This window comes from Macrobrachium nipponense, chromosome 6 (genome assembly GCF_015104395.2).
Source record: "Macrobrachium nipponense isolate FS-2020 chromosome 6, ASM1510439v2, whole genome shotgun sequence".
Lineage (NCBI taxonomy): Eukaryota > Metazoa > Arthropoda > Malacostraca > Decapoda > Palaemonidae > Macrobrachium > Macrobrachium nipponense.
Window position 1 is genome coordinate 122865200 of NC_061108.1, and position 17697 is coordinate 122882896.

Below are 17697 nucleotides of genomic sequence, written 5' to 3' on the forward strand. Positions count from 1 at the left end.
CTCGTAACATACCCAGACCCAAAAAAATATTCTCTCAAGTTCTGACATTCAAACAACCCACAAAATCAGTAAAAATCTCCAACTTTTAACAGCAAAAACCCCTTTACTGCTCAATAATTAATCACAATGAGACTTAATGTCAAACTCCCATTACTTAAGTAACAACCCTAGAAAAATCACATCTCCCGGTAAAATCAAATCTCCCGTCCAAAAAAGAAATGCTACTTAAGCTCAATCCCCAAATTATATCTCTCATAGGAAAAGGAAGAAAAATAATAAAAAAAAGGAATAATCACAAGTAGGTTTCCCCAATCACAAAATACATAATACATGTATAATATGCATAACTCCCGCGTTTTTCCCAAGAAATGCTCCATGTAAAGCCACGGAATTTGCCAGAAAGCAAACTCTTACACATGCGCCTTCGTGAAATGCTATAGCCAACATTTCCAGATATTGCAAAAATTCTGATCTGTCACCATCAGAGGAAAAGAAACAGCACAGCGCTCATCACATCGCTTGTCAGCAGAAAAATCGCCTGCGAACGTATGCTCTAACAACAGCACAAAAATTGTCCAGTCAGACACATAAGTTTGGAAACTCATGATTCTCCAGAAGAAAAGGTCTAACTGACACATTTCACAGAATTAACTCCAGGATATGACTAATGTGCACAAAAATTTGTCTCGAAGACTTATTCTCTCAACATGACTTTTCCCCAAATTATATTTCTCCAAGAATAACACACTTGTGAACATAAAAAAAATGCACACACATCTCCATATGACTCGTAATGCAGTAATGCCATTCGCCTCTAAATAGTCACGAAACCAAAAAAAAGAACCTCAGAAATCTCCTCTTGTCTCAAAAAAACTCCATAACCACAAAAAGAGGGTCACCCGCCAAAGATTAATTCCAACTCCATTATGAGACACCATATTAATAATAACACCACTCCGGTTATAAAAATATTTCCTCCATTTGGTTAATAACCAACCCCCTTATATTATTCTCTTATTTCTCCAATAGCCACATGTCAGTAAAAAAAACACCACTCCAGGAATAGAGAATAATCACCTCTATTTCGGCAAATACAAAATATTTACCTCTATTTCCCCAATAACTCCGTGTGGAACAAAACAAGGCTCCAAAAAATATATCTCCAAAAAATGTGCACTCAAGGCAACTAACTCACATACTCACAATATTGCCCATAATTCTCCAAAAAATTGTGTCTCCATTTGCAACAAAGATGGCTGCAAAATAATTGAACTAAACATAGCTCATACCACTATTGGCAAATATCAAAAATGCCCAAAAAATATATCTCCCATATATTATATCTCAAATCATAACTCCAAAATAATATATACCTCCAATTATCTCTCCAAAATAATATATCTCAATTATAACTCCAATTCTCCAGAGAATAACTCAATGTTATAGTCAAAAACTATAAAAACTCACTCCATTTAGCATAACTGCTAAAAAAAGGGCAAAAACTCGGCAAATAAAACTGTCTAGAAAATTCTAGAAAAAATCACCAATGTGCCACAAGTCATTATAACAGAATTCCAAATTCACAGTGTCTTAGCAAAGACTTCTCCATATGCACTACGACATAGCCATTAGAAAACTTAACCAAGTTTCCTATCTCTCACAAAGTTGTCACAAATACAACTAATGTATTGTGCAAGAAAACTCACAATTTCTGGAACACAAATATCCAGAGAAAAAATGTAGTGCCATTATGTATGCATTCAAAACGTGCAAAAAATTCTCCCATATATTTCTCTATAGCATCAAATAGCTAAAACACGAACACGTTCTGGAACAATGACTCTAAGTCATGAACTGAGATAATATTCACACTAACTGGAGAGAAAAAAATAAATTCAAATTCACCCTTGGTAAAAAAACTTGTGTCAGCGATGGCTAATTTCCAAAAAAAGGAGAAAAGAAAAATCAACGGCACCATTAACTATCTCCCGTAACTCACTAGATGTCAAGCAATTATCTGCTGAACTCATAAAAAAAAGAAAAAAAACTAAAACAATGTGTTGTTAGTTCTTCCCAAAATCAAAAAAAGGATTTCACCTCCCTTGATAGCATTACGGCACCCACGTATTAGTATAAAAAAAATCAGTATCAGAAATATCATTATCACAAAATCACCAAAAAAAAAATTGCTATCCTCAAAATCATCAGTATCAGTACAAAAAATATCACCAATGTTAATGCTTGTCCATTCTCCAAAAATTCAGCACAAAATTCAGCAAGATTCAACACAATTCACCAAGATTCAATCAGATTCATCAAGATTCAGCAAAACTCATCCCCGTGAATCACTGAAAATATTCTCCAAAGTTACAAAAACTCAACAATTAATTAACACAAGACTTCTCCCATTAATTCATTGTAATAATTATCCCTGAATAATTATCTGTAATAATTATCAACTAATCTCCCATGAAATATCTCAAATCTCTCGTAAAACAATTCTCCCATAATGATAATTATACTTAGGCAAACCTCCCGTGACACATCTCAAGTATAACAATTATTAATAATAATAATAATAATAATAATAACTCTCCATAGCAATAATTCTCTTGCAAAGATCTCAAGTAAGGGTGAAATTCAAATAGCATACAACAGTAATGCTGAATCTTATGGTATACCACCATTTCCACATGCAACCCCATGACATAACACCATTGCCACACAACACAGATACAACACCAATCATCGGCATTTCAAAGTAATTTCTCCAACACAATAAAAAAAAAATAATCTGTGTATCCCCCTTATATTTGTGTCTTTCAAGGCACAAAGAAACATATAACACATCCCGTGCATGTTAACTACTTTTCCCCTCATTCACGGAAAAGAAAAATCTCTTTTTATTTCCTTTTCTCTTCATCCAAGAGAGAGAAAAAAATCTCTTTTCTAAAAAAAAGACTCTACGGGCATTTCACTTCATCAACTAATCAATCAGCTGATATCTTAGCATTCAATGTCAAGGCCAGACTCATTCCCCAACACAAAGAAAAAAAAAGAAAAAAAAAAAAAAAAAGGGGAGTTCACCCACACTGGAGAAAAAAAAAATTTCTTCCTCCCCCCCCCCCCCCCCCCCGTGAGAACAACCCCTCAGTCGAGCGGCAGAACAGCCCGAGGCATACCAGCAGTATCCCCATCTCCCCTTGAACAGTGTCTGAGGACCCCTTCCCAAGGTATACACTAGTGCCCATCCCTGCACTATCTCTCAAGGGAGGCTAGTGGTACCTTCCATGCGACTATCCCCCGAAGCAGGCCATACTCCCCTTGCAATATCCCGCCATGCAATGCCTCCCTGCGCCGGTTAGCAGAAATGTGCTGAGCCCGTAACATTGTGGCCGCTCTGTGTCACTAAGCCAAATATGCTTATCTAAGCACAGTTCCCATGCATAGAAAAATACACCTTAATACACTCTTATGTGTTTAAAACAAAGACAAATACGTCTATTATAAACACGTGCAAATAAAGAAAACACGTCACTATGGGGCAAAGACAAGAAAAATTGTTGACCTCTTGAACCAATCCCATTTCCCTGAAATATTTAAACAAAAACCCACTCCTTCAAAACAATAGTTTAACACTCACCACTCCATAATGGGAAAAAAGAACTCGAAATTCTTCGTAAAACGCGGCAGTGATATATGTATTAAACACAACACCCGCACGGGTATCTCGGAACACTCTCGTCATTGCACAAGCAAAAGTCACACTGGGTGCGCTCACTGCTTCTGGCTGACTCCCTGGGAAAAATGCTGAGTCCCATAAAAATCCTTCCCTCCCTTTAGCACAGTTAACAGACAGATATTTTCTCATTTTTTCTCACTAAGTAACTGAAAACTAACAGTTTAACGATTTTCCACAATCCCACAAAGCTTTGTCGTTCGAAAACTATCGCTAAGCCACAACCCCTTTTATGTTCTAACTGGCCACCCATCTCTACATTGGCGTTCCTAGGCATAGAAAAGAAAAACAAAACTTTTTATATCCCCTCTTTAACCGCTGACACCACTATAACATGGGGGAAGAACCCCCAGTATTCATAAGGTAAGCGTGGACACGAAACGGAAGGCAGACCTCATTACTCCATTACACACACAACCTATCTCTCTCTCTCTCTCTCTCTCTCTCTCTCTCTCTCTCTCTCTCTCTCTCTCTCTCTCTCTCTCTCTCCCGGCAATCACCCCCTCTCTCTCTCTCTCTCTCTCTCTCTCCATTCTAACAGGTAATGAAAATGAGAGAGTTGCATCATAACATAACGTTTATTTACAAGAATAACTAAATCAATTAACTAAGTAATCCAGTCTTACAGACTAACTAAAAACTACAATGTCAAGTCACCCAAAAGTCCACACCCCTCCGGGAACTCTTTTGTCGGTATTCCCAGATCCGTCTGTTCCAAAGATACAGAACACATCCCGGTAAGTACACACACAAGTTTAAAGACAAAGTTAATAAAATGGAACATCTTACAAGATATCAAACAAGCCATCCCTTTGGCTAAAGTAAAGGTAACACTTACCCATTCCCAACCGGAATATCACTCACTGTTTAAAAAAAACACTTTGGCACCCGCCATCGTGGCTTTGCCTTCCTCCCCCGAATCTCTGTGCAAGTCTTCCCATAGACTTGGCTAGTGATACATTATGAATAGAAGAGGCGCACACGCACATACGAACACACAGTTCGCTAGCGCCTCGCGGTTCTAGCTGCATCTAGTTTCACAAAGGCACTTTGAGAAGAGTTCATAAACTGTCGTACATTGACTCGACAAACTAAGCATTTTTATTTATCTCACGCCACCCCCTAGAAACTCATTGATCAGCTACTCTCAGGTCGTCACTCCTGCACTGTTCTCCACATTCCATAGGTCACAGAGAACACACGAACAATATATTATTAATCAAAATCCCTAGGCCTTACATATATTATATATATATATATATATATATATATATATATATATATATATATATATATATATATTTATAATAGGAATGGGGGGGTAATGTGACAAGTCATGAAAACTGAAATTAAACGATAGATGCAAAGAAAGTCGTGGTACAAGAAAATGAACCGTGACTGGTGTTTGGAATGATTGATGTGTTTTCATATGATAGGGATAGTGAAGAGGAACTGCAAGAACTCATGATGGAATTTGAAAATTTGACAAGAGAGTAAACTTAGACTGAATGTGAAAAAGTGTAAGGCTGTTAGTCGTCAAATAAATGCTTCATGGAAGGTGTGTGCATATATATATAGATATATATAATATATATATATCTATATAATATATATTGTGTGTGTGTATATATATATATATAATATATGTGTGTGTGTGTGTGTGTGTGTGTGTTGTGTGTATGTAATGTGATTGTACTTGTTTTGTTCCGTTCCCCAAATGTTTAAGAGATTCGCCGGTTATCGCTTGTGTGAACGAAACCAGATTTTTGGCTAACAAGACCCCTCGCTTCCGGATCGTGGAAGGAAGGACCTCCCGAAACATGGATGGGATAAAGTCGTGGAACATGGCAAACGCAGATACTAGGTTACTAGGACCCTGGATACCTCCTCTGCCCTCTCCTTCCTCCCCACTACCCCCAAACCTATATTTGATTTGATTTTTCGCTCCTCTGGACGGTGTTAACATAAGGAAAGAGATAATACGACAAACGGAAGCGATATCAGAATGGTTGCTAAGGCAGTCAGACACAGCTGTCCTCCTCCCCTTTCTCTCTGTTCTGATAATTATGGTCCAGCCTCAGAAATCTGACTTCCTATTGGTGGAATAGTGTTATGATTGCAGGCTACTGATGCGTCATAACAGAGTATCTCCCCATAGTTATTTTGATGGAACCTTTCAAAAATTCAGTCCCTGTATGGACATCCCGAGCTCAGGGTGGTCGACAGAGTAGTAGTGCTTGGTCGTTCATTGGTCTTCCTTCCGTCAAGTATTGTGAACTTTTGATTTGACACAGCTTTGTCCCAAGTGGAGTTCCATCTGCCTTATTCAGGTGCGTTACCAGTTGGGATCTATTTTGCAGCGTTGTTTTCAAGATGAAACTTTTTCTTTTGCAACTTTGTATCCAAATTGAACGTTTTTTATTTTGTTGTTTTTAGACCTTTTTTCAATAAGCTGCTCACGTATAGGCATAACCTTAGGCAACAAACAAACAGAATTGCAATGAAATATTAGATAGCGTACAGTCTGCCTACTCCATCATTCTGCTCCCGAAATACAATGAGAAATGTATTGTTCTATCAGGCAATCAGTTGAAGAAAAATAGGAAAGAGATCTGAGTTTTCGAAATATATATTTTTCTGGTTCCCTACTGTCTTTATTTTAAATTTAAAATGAAACTGCAGTCATGAGCTTTAGATGTTTTGAATAATTTTTTTTTTCTTTTTTTTTTTTTTTAGGTTCTGTGCATCTTTAGTCTCCTTTATATGTTTGTCAAGTTGGGCCTGCTCTATTCAACATCAGCTTACGCTGCTGCAGGCAATGATTTCCATTTAAAATTTATTTTCAGCGATTTAAAAAAAATCCTTCCTAGGTCATATGTATCTGTGTTTTATTTTCTTTTGGGATACCATTTTCTGAATACCAATATCAAGTCTTGTTATTTTTATGGCTCACATAAGCTAAAACATATTCTTGGTTGGCAATTTTATTTGACATGTCCATATGTCCAAGTGTATAGTTTTACGTATGGTGGGCATTAGTGCTCCACAAACTGGCTAAAAAAGCTATAGTCTATTGTGTTTTGTCCCATATGAACATTTGCTCAATTCAATGAAAACTAACAATACAGCAACACTTCACCTTAACAGACCTCAGCTTAGCAACCTCCTGTACTTGTCTGCTACCATGCTATGATTATTTTTGCTTATACTATCATTTAGATGTGACGAGTTTTGAGATACATCTCTTTAAATAGAATGACAAGTGTAAAGTACTGCTTTTTCAAGTTAGGAACCATGTGGAATTACTGTTAGCTGTGAGATATCTTGAACATAGCTGTCTTATAGGGTCTTTGTGACTTAACGGAACTTTGTTACTTATAAGAAACGCGCTACACCCAAAGTGTCTGTTGAGGTGCTGTTGTAAGTGGAATTATTTTTCCTTTCAGACTTTGACGATCATGGATCCCTCAGAGACTAAAAAACGTGATTCGTCCGTCGACGGCAGAGAGGACACAATGGGAAAGAGGAAGAAACGGCAGCCCGAGGAAACTCACACGAACGGCAGCGTGAAGGAAGGACCAGAAGAACCCTTAGCAAATGGGGGCACTCACTGGGAACTTCTACCCAACGGCACCTCGGTCAACGGCAAAGACGATTCTTCGGGCGAAGTCTGCGAAGGCCCTTACAAAGGCATCGACTTGAGCTTCGATGGCTTGACGACCTCGTCCCTGAAGTGGCGGAAGATCAGGCGAGAGAACCTGGATCTAGATTACGCTATTTGTTTTCGAGGGGCCTGGCCGACGCCCTCTTCGACGTCCTCGAGGAGGAGGTCGAGTACTTCTCGGGAGATCTGGCCAAGGTTCGCGTCTTTGGAAAGTGGCGTAGCATACCCAGGAAGCAGGTGAGAGAGAGAGAGAGAGAGAGAGAGAGAGAGAGAGAGAGAGAGAGAGAGAGAGAGAGAGAGGAAAGAAGGAAGTTATCAACATTTTCAAGAAGCAGATCAGATTTGATCAGAGAGAGAGAGAGAGAGAGAGAGAGAGAGAGAGAGAGAGAGAGAGAGAGAGTAACACATCATTTGCCAGACGCAGGTCAGTGAGAGAGAGAAGAGAGAGAGAGGTGGGGGGGGGGGGGGGGGGGGGTCGGGGGCAAAATGCCCATCTTAAATGAAAATACGCAGACGAATACTAAGATTTTCCTGCCTATAATGCCTATAGTTTGTGGCGTCATCTGCCTTAGTCATGTCCCAAAGCCTCAATTTTCTTCCTCATCTCAGGGTACGTACGGTGACGAGGGCCTCAGTTATCGCTATAGCGGGATCCTTACCCCAGCTCGACCTTGGCCGCGACCTCTGAGAGCCATTCGTGACCTCCTCGTTCGGGTCACTGGACACGCTTTCAACTTTGTACTCGTGAACAGGTAAGGCCGCTGTTTTTTTGTTTTTTTTTGGGTGGTTTGTTGAAATTGATTGTTGTTTTGTTGGTGTATTTCAAGTTGCCCCTTAAAGGTCAGAAAATCATCTATCTATCTGTCTGTCTATCTATTTAGTCTCCTTATTTATTTTTGGGTGCCCTCTTTTTGTTCGTCAGGCAAGCGACTCTTTGTAGGTCTAGTAGTAATTAGTTGTTTTATGAACTTTGGTTTTATATGTGTCCTAATTTTCTCTATGTCAGTTTTATTTTACCTGGGAACCTCTCAATTTCTCCTCAGTTACCTCTGAAGTTTCTTACCCTTGTTTTCTCCCTGGGTCATCTTCCTGATTGACTGGGTACCCATGGTGCCAAGTGATCAAACGTCCTTCTTTCAATATCTTGCTCCATCTTGGATTCATTAGAGTATATTCTCTCATGCTCGTACTTGTAGTTGCTTAATATGGTATTTATTTCGATGTACTTTAAATATTTGGATTCTATAATCTTTATTGCAATGTAGGCCAAAGTCCATTTTTCATATTTTGTTCGTGTATTAAAGGTAACTATACTCGGTTTTTTTCCATCTGTCCACCCGCCTGTGGTGTTTGCCTATGGTAACACTGCGTCCCGGGCTTTTAGATAGTTTTACATTCAGCTTACACTCAACAATAATAACAATATCATATTTCGAATATTAACGGTGCAATTCGCATACAGTAAATTATTAAAACACTTTTCAATTGCAAACGTACACCCAGATATCCTTTTATTTACCTAAAACTTACACATAGCGTAACTATTTAAAGCCTGGGACGCAGTGTTACCATAGGCAAACACCACTGGCGGGTGGACAGATGGAAAAAAACAGTGTAGTGAAGCGCATTTAGAATAGACGTGATCCTGTCACCCAGAAAATTTTCAATTGTTGATTTCACCAACATTATAAAAAAATTGTCACTTACTCATTTAATGATTTTGTAGACACTGTAAACTCGGTTACCTGTTGAATGTACCTGCATAGTTTCATCAGTTCTTTTTAGCTCATTCGCGCATTCTCGAGATGCACTGTTAACATACTTACTTTCGAGACACCCAGTAATCATACACACACTTTCGAGACCCTTTGTAAACATACACACTTTCGAGACAATGTAAACGTGCATACACTTTCGAGACACTGTTAACATACACCCGCATCCGAGACTTTGAGGTCTCATGTAATATCATTCGTTGATAAATTCTGACGTATTTCATCATTCCACTGTTCTATTGTGTAGGTACCAGGACGGGAACGACCACATGGGGGAACACAAGGATGATGAGAAAGAACTGGATCGGTCGGCTCCCATTGCATCCATAACCTTGGGCCAACCTAGGGACTTCTATTTCAAACACCAGGATGCGAGAGGTCGCAATAAGAAGTTTATTGATAAAGGTATCTCTCTCTCTCTCTCTCTCTCTCTCTCTCTCTCTCTCTCTCTCTCTCTCTCTCTCTCTCTCTCTCTCTGCTGGTTTAGATGAAATTTTGAAATTTAGATATTTATGTAAATTGGATTTTTGCCAACCTTTTTTTATATTCCTGCAGACGTGTTCTGCTGAATATATTTGATCATTTGTGAGAGCGTCTTGTGTTTATTTTATTGCATTCTTAAGTCCCTACAGTTGAATTTAGATATATAAAATGGCCAAAGTATATCAAGTGGGGACTCTAGGAAATTTTTGTCATTTGAAACTCCATTTATCAGGATGCTACGTAAATTAATGATAGGAGCATTCGTTGTGGTACATTGCCCACATTCATCAGTTCATATGATTGTGAAGGCATCAAGTAACTTCACCTATACGGAATGATAGCTGTCCCATTGAGCAGCAATGTGTTTATGAAGGCGCCACAAAAATTATTCATAATACCTTTTATTGATGGGTTCTCGATGACGTAAATTAACGTATTGAGTATGAGGGGGGAGATCTATCTCCAGTGAGATGGGAGTCTGTCCAATTGTGCTTTAGTATGACCGTATAAATCACGAATGTCTCCCATTTCAGTGAATATAGTCCTCGAGCACGGAAGCCTCCTGATGATGAACTACCCAACCAACAACTATTGGTACCACGCGCTGCCCACCCGCAAGGCTGTGCACGGGCCAAGAATTAACCTGACGTTCAGGACCCTAATTCAGAAATAAAGGTTGGTGGATCCTAAGTTTTGATTACCTTGTTAGATACTCGTTATCGATGAGTTGATATGATTTGAGGCTTCTTTAGTTATTATTGTATGTAATTCACTCATGCATGAATTTTTTTTTCATGTAGTTTATTATATTTTATAGGACTTTTCTTTTTACATGTATGTGTGTGTGTGTCTGTGCGTCGGTAATTGAATTGTTTGGGTGACAGATTTAGGCCAAGACAGAGGGCAACCCTTGTACCAGGAAGATCAAGGAAACGTTTGAAAAGGTTTAAATATCTTGACCAAGGGATATGTGGGTTACAGGAAAAAAGAAGAGCAAGAATAGAGTTACGTTACACTTATTTACTAAAGGAGGAAATGAGAGTGTTGCTAATGCGGAAGTAGAACAGAAAGAAAGAGCACATACTGGTATAAAAAGAAATAATAAGGCAGTCGAGGACAAGAAGAGAAATAAAGTGGAAGGAAGTGAAAGTTAGGGATTCGTTTTTTAAAGCACTTTCATGAGAAAAGATGTTTTACCCTAAGGAAGTGAGTGTCGAAAAAAAATGAAAGAATAATCTTCTAATTATATTCGTTATCCTCTTAAGAAGAGTGAGGAACTAATATTCAGAAGTTTATGAAAAGATGCAAAAGTGTCGCCTTACTTTCCTAGAGTTTACTACTCTAGCTAGGCTCGTTGGGCTGACCATATTTTGTAATTATTGATCTCCCTTCCTGTCCCTCGAAACCCCTTCTCTTTCTCATTGTTTTCCCTTCAAATCTGGGAGGGAATTTTGCTCATACATGCAAGGGGGCTGTGAAAGAAAGGACCAACTCTTAGAGGGGGCGTGATAATAAAATGGTTAAGAACCACTGTTATAGAGCCTCATACAGGAGAAAGGAGGATTTATGGATGAAGTGTGTTCGTGCATAAAGAATGGAAGACAAGTTTGAGGAAATGGCGCATAGTTCAAAATTGTTGGAAATGTGGAAGAGATATATATATCTATATATATATATATATATATATATATATATATATATATATATATATATATTTTATTATATAGCTTTGAAAAGGGGACTAAACGTCTTGAAACGTCGCAGCTAAATAAAGTACTTTGAAAGGAATGAAGAATTGTCCTTCCCCTTCACATTGCAAATTGATATATATATATATATATATATATATATATATATATATATATATATATATATATATATATATAATATATATATATATATATATATATATATATATATATAATATATATGTATATATTTATATATATATATATATATATATATTGTGTGTATTTGTTTGTGAACTATGTATATACTAATATATTTATCAAGACTTTTTTTTTTATTTCTTTTCAGGTACGGCTGCGTTTCTGCGAGAAAACTCGTCTTCTTCTTTACTTAGTATTAGAATTTGTTATTGGTAGAGGTTCATACAGTTTGTTTTCGCAAGCAAATATTTAATTGTCGGCTCATCATTGGAGAGTAGTTCCAAGTGTGGGAGTAGTAGATATTCAGGTGTGGGTGTCTTGAAGTTTTACGTTGTGACTATTCGCAATATCTGTAGTAACTGGCACCACATCTATTTAGCTAGTTTTTTCTTCTAGAAAAAAAAATTTTTGTATTTGAACATCTGAGAGTGATAGTCTGAAATTACCAACTGTAGAAATTAAGACACAAGATTTTGTTTCATCTTGTGAAGAAATATCCTTATTGATTTTATCTGTTCTATTATATATATATATATATATATTATATATATATATATATATATTTATATATATATACATCGTGTGTGTGCGTGTTCCCAGTATTTTACCTTATTTCATAAATACTCGGTAATTGTAATATCACAATTTTGGTAATTCTGCGCCTTATTTTGCCAGAAATAGGGTTCAGTTTAATTTTTTTAAGATTCAGGTTGAAACCCCCTAAAACCCCCTTTCGCCAATTCGTATGTCTGCTCAACATGTTATCAATAGATCATGTCAAACCAAATTGCACATGTTATGTGTCACCGATTTTTGCACAATACAAAGACTACCTCCCTCAACAAATCATTGTTCCATGTGTTTTACCTATCTACAGTCTCTACATTCTGCTTTAAATTTATTTAATGGTTTTATTAATCTCCTTCAAAAGAATAGAACAAAAGGAAATTACCACAAGTTTATAATTAGATAGAGAACATAAATTGTGAATCTTTGTTGTTATATAGTTAAGTATTATATTTTCCCCTCTTCTTAAGCAGTAACTATGCATAAAACCCTTCAAAGGAAAAGCACTCACACGCACGTAAGAATAATCTTAGACTTTCCTCCTAATGGGATTTTGGAAGTTCCCTTACACATTCCCTGCAGGGTAATTCTTTCAATAGTGTCCCTTGCATGGCTCTGCTAACAGTCCTGAAGGTTCTTGGCAGTTTCCGTTCGTCTCCGAATACAGTTGTTTTCGATTTTGTTTTTTTTTTCATCCGTTTCTTTAAATCTGTTTTCATCTAGCTGCCACCCCCAAAAACTTGACCTATTCACCTTTAATTGAAGAATAAATCCTTCCGGGAGCCCAGTTAGAATCAAGAAAAATTACTCGGTGGTTTCTTTGAAATACTTTATGGTAATTTTTCATGCGGTCCAGTGTGTACGCAGGGACGTTTAGCATTTGGTTGGTATTTAGGCCAGATGTCAAAATATCTAGGAAATTCTTCATGCAGAACCTAAAGTTAGTGGTACTCGTAGGTGATTCGCTCTATATATTTTTTATCATTTTAGGTCCTTTGACGTCTGTTCATCTTTTATAGATGTTATTATATGCCGTCGACATCACCTTCTGGGTAGGGTAAAAGTCTATTTTATTGTATTTAAAGCCTTTGATTAAAAAGACTAAATATCATCTTTAACGTTCCAATCGTTAGCAAGAAAGATTATCTTTCTACAGATTCTCTGTAAAGATTTTATGGGGCTGAAGATACTGTTCAGTTTAGAACTATTTTTTGCAGATAATTTTGGATATATACTCCCATTCATTTGCTGTAATTTTGTGAATATTGATTTTCTCTTCCGTACTGCTTCCATTTAACTGTTACAAGCAAAAAAGAAAAAAAATATTCTTTTACCCTAATGTATTACAATAGTGTTTTCAAAGTGGTGACCTCTACTAAGGCTAAGACTTTCTTGCCAATCTAACCCAACCGAAGAATAATGCTAAGCGAATCCATCTTTAACTTATTGCCCTAGTTGCCCTACGATAGTGTCTGATGGAGTAAATGAATTCCTGTCCTGACCTTGAGGGAACCAACTTTCCACTACTGTTTCTGAAGTAAATTTAATCCTCGTTGGCACAATAAGAGCTTGGTAAATGGTTCTATTTCCACATTCAGGTGAACCTTGGTGTTTATGTTTCCGGGGGCCACTAGGCATGTGCACGGTCTTATCGCTAGAGTTGTAGATTCCACTGATTCTGGTAGGTCAGTAATTGCATCTTTTATAGTGGCTGTGGAAAAGTTTTTTTTTTTTTTATGACGATTATGTGATGTTTTGCTTGAGCACATCTCATGGTGATACTTGTAACATAATATTCTTTTGTTCTTGCAGTTAATTTACATAAAGTGATTTTTGCCATGACCATGACAAGTAAGCTTTTGTGCATTTTTCATAATACATATTTTCATACAAAATATTTTACACTGCACAGTCCAGTGAGGAAGGAATACCTGTTTTAAATCCTCTGCATATTTTTTTTTTATTTTTTTTACTCACCATTGTCGCTTTGCTGTCGACATCCTCTCCTGAACAACTGCCATCCTCCAGTATATCTGCCAAGTTGATTATTTTACTACAACCACAAATACAAGGGGTTGGTTTTTTGTCTGCATGTAACAGTATGCGCATGTGAGGGAGAAGTTTTCTAAAGATAAAGTAGGTCAGTGGTGACTGTTTCTTTGGCATCTGGCCAACCTCATTCATCTCCTTGTTTAATCTGCTTGTTTAATCTGCATTATTACCTTAGATGCCCCACTTACGTTAAATTTACCTGCAAGTGTCATTACCCTTTCTTGCAACAGTGGTACGGTAACTGGCCTACATTCCTGGTATGCAACCTGCATAGGGATAAAAATCCTCCCTCACATAGTTTCAGCTGGAGCCCATGAATGCTAAAGGAAAATTTAAATCGTTAAATTAGTCTGGACAAACTTATTTCAGCCATTAATAACACAATAGGACTCATCCATCTTCATGGACAGTTTGAACGCCTTTCAAATCCCAGAACTCACATTAATCTGATATGTGTAATAATTAATTTTGCTGCATAGAGATAAGTGTAAACGATGTCTGCTACAATAATGGAAATGGAAGTGCCAAGGACAAGAAGGGGAGGAAGGCCTAAGAGAAGTTGCAGAGAGATTGCATTCCGGAAGACATGAGAGGCAAAGGAATAGGTTCATGAAAGCAGCGTCCTCGACCAAAAGTAAAGCTGAGAAGAAGACTGTCCACTACCATACAGTGATAGTCCTAGTGAGTTATCAAAGATCAAGCTGTTAACAGGCCTATCTATCAAGTCAATTCATTTCCCGGCAGGTCGTACCTGTAGTGTAGGATGTTACGGGCATTCAACGTGGTCGAAGACGCATGTCTGCATTCACCCTGCTTTGCCAAAGGAATTCTGAACTGAGTGTTTCGTTAGTGACATAAATGGCACCCGCAATTTAATGCTGTTTATAATTATATATAAATTTTGTAAGAACATGAGGCTTGGTTCAAATCCACTTGGTGTGTTTCCACATCTGGTGTCGCATCAGTGACAGCACTCACCGGACGAGACATGGCACTTCTGTATTTTCGAAAATGAAAAAAAAAAAATTTTGGCCTTTTTTTGCTTGTTTGTAAATATCCTTTTGAGTGAGTTACTGCAGTACATGTATATTTCAAATATATTCATAGAAATGAATCTGATTTTCATTTTTCTTATTCTTAGCAAGTAGACGGTACACCTTTAATGATATATTCCATAACTGGTAAATTACTACGATCTGACTTTGAGAGTATATTTATGCTCTATGAATAAACTTGAATAATGTATAAATTGTTTAAAGGAGTTGAAAAAACATTCAAAAACTTAATTTCCTCAACTATTTTGTTTCCGCCATATTTTCTGTACAATGTTGAGAATGAATAAGACCTCTTTTGAGGTCTTATGATTTTTCGGTAATAACATAAAAACAGAGGAAGGAAAGTAACTAGTAATGAGGTTAGGAATTATCGGTATGTAAGGTAAGCGAGCTATATTTTATAGTCCAGAGTGATACGAAAGTAAAAGGACAAAGGATAAGTTATTGGGACTTAAGTGGCTAACAAATTAGCGCAAGGGAGGAGGTAACTTGTTTTGTCATGAAAACTGGGAACTTATAACTGTTTACAGTTGTTGAGGAATTGAGTGCAATCAGAAAAAAAAAGTATCGTAAATAAGTCTGTGTTTCGGGATGAAATGTAAGATAAGAATTTAATCTTGGTCAGGTTTGGATGAAAAAAGGATGGTTGTGATGTGTGATCTGAAGACAAAGGTTGTTGGTAAAGCAATAGATGGCGCAGTTAGTGGTTTTGAACTGTCAGAAGTGAATTACCGTGGTGAGGCCATTATAGAAATGTTTCTAAAAAGGGATTGCCATAGGTATATTTTGGAAAGGGGAAAAAGATAAGAAAACAGGTAATTGTGATTGTGTCCAAGAGCACAGGGAAGGAAGGGTAAGATGGTGGAGGTAATGATAGTTTTCTGATGATGGCAAAAGTGAAATTTACATAATACAATTTGAGTTGGAGAGGAAGGATTCGGAATGTGTTTGTTATTTTAATGAAGCCAGCGAGTTTGGTGAGAAATGAGCTAAGTATCATAAAATGGGAAGATTGATGAAAATTAATTGAAATGCAAGTATTGACGAGTAGCTGAACGTGCAACGATGAGTTCACTGGTGTCACTGGCGTGGTTGGGGTGGTGTTGGCGTGCCACCTCAGTGGCCGCGAGTTCGATTCTCGGGCATTCCATTGAGGAGTGAGAGATGTATATTTCTGGTGATAGAAGTTCACTCTCGACGTGGTTCGGAAGTCACGTAAAGCCGTTGGTCCCGTTGCTGAATAACCATGGGTTCCATGCAACGTAAAAACACCATACAAACGAACAAACTGGTATCAGTGTTTACCAGCAATAAAGAATAAAATGTAGTCGGTGAGTTACTGAAAATAGACGTTCACGTAAATTGAAGTGCATTTACAGAACATCAGAAATGTTAAGTTCCGGCACGAAGCAGTGGAGATAGGGGATAGGGTATTTAAGACCAAGAGAAAAATGTTCAAATGAGTAGTGAATTTGTGTAAATAAATGAAGAAACTAATTCCTACTGTAGAGGAGCAAGTACTACATAGAGAAAGGTCAGTAAGCAAATAGACCTTTGAATTAGGAATGCTGTTTTCAGAGAATGTAAATGTTAAGAAGGTAATCTAAGATCGAACAGTGGAAAGATGCCAGGTGCTGATGTGATTAAAAATGGTATTATGCAGACTGGTGGTTATATTGTGAGTGACTGACCAGTGTGGTTAAGGTGTTTGAGAGAGTGAAATGTTCCTTTGTACAAGGAGAAAGGTGATGTTGGTTGTTGGGAGAATTCTAATGGCCTGCCATAGCATATATAGTAAAATGTGTGCATGAGGAAGTCATTGTGGGTATCAGGCAACGAAGAAGATAAGCGGATTAAAAAGTTTCTGAAACGGTTGTGTGAAAAGTCCGAGTAATTGGTAATGGCTGTATGTAGCAAACATGGACCTAGAGAAAGCTTATAATTAATATATGGCACGCAAGGTATTGAGGATGGTGTATTGTCTAACGGGTAATTTGTTGAGAGATCAGGGAGATTGCCCGACCTATATCTCAGTACAGGGCAGTTCGTAGACATTTTGGGACCCGGGGGCACATTGTAGGATCATTGTAGGATCATTTTAAAGGCACTTGTAAATGCAAATTTATACTGGATTTAGCTTGTCCTGTCATAGCAGCAATGATTAAATTTCGCATTTTGTGGCCCCCCTCACTTTTTGGAGCGATTTCAAACATACCTCCCCCCCCCTTCCCCCTGCCCCTTTCAGGAACGTCACTGTCTCAGTAATTAGAGCCTTGCGGTAACGGATTACGTTGTAGAGTAGACGAGAAAGAACCACAAGACTAGTGATGAAGTTACCGATAATATACGAATATAAAAGAAAACGATTAATTGTTTCGAGAAAGAAAATGGTTCTCCTGGGTTGAATAATTACTGGGTAACTATAATAAGGAATGGACTGCTTCAGTTTGATAAAAGTTCAGGTATTACCATT

The 17697-nt window shown here is 37.6% G+C and overlaps 1 protein-coding gene across 1 annotated transcript in view; it reads left to right on the forward strand.

The window, feature by feature from the left end:
• Nucleotides 1-15283, forward strand: part of LOC135216094 (DNA oxidative demethylase ALKBH2-like) — a 584266-nt gene extending 568983 nt beyond the window's left edge. The window contains 6 exon segments of the mRNA XM_064251115.1: nucleotides 7186-7513; nucleotides 7516-7640; nucleotides 8013-8155; nucleotides 9426-9583; nucleotides 10195-10336; nucleotides 14914-15283. Coding sequence (XP_064107185.1) covers nucleotides 7198-7513; nucleotides 7516-7640; nucleotides 8013-8155; nucleotides 9426-9583; nucleotides 10195-10334 — 882 coding nt within the window. The 5' untranslated portion in view covers nucleotides 7186-7197 and the 3' untranslated portion in view covers nucleotides 10335-10336; nucleotides 14914-15283.
• Nucleotides 15284-17697: the final 2414 nt, after the last annotated feature.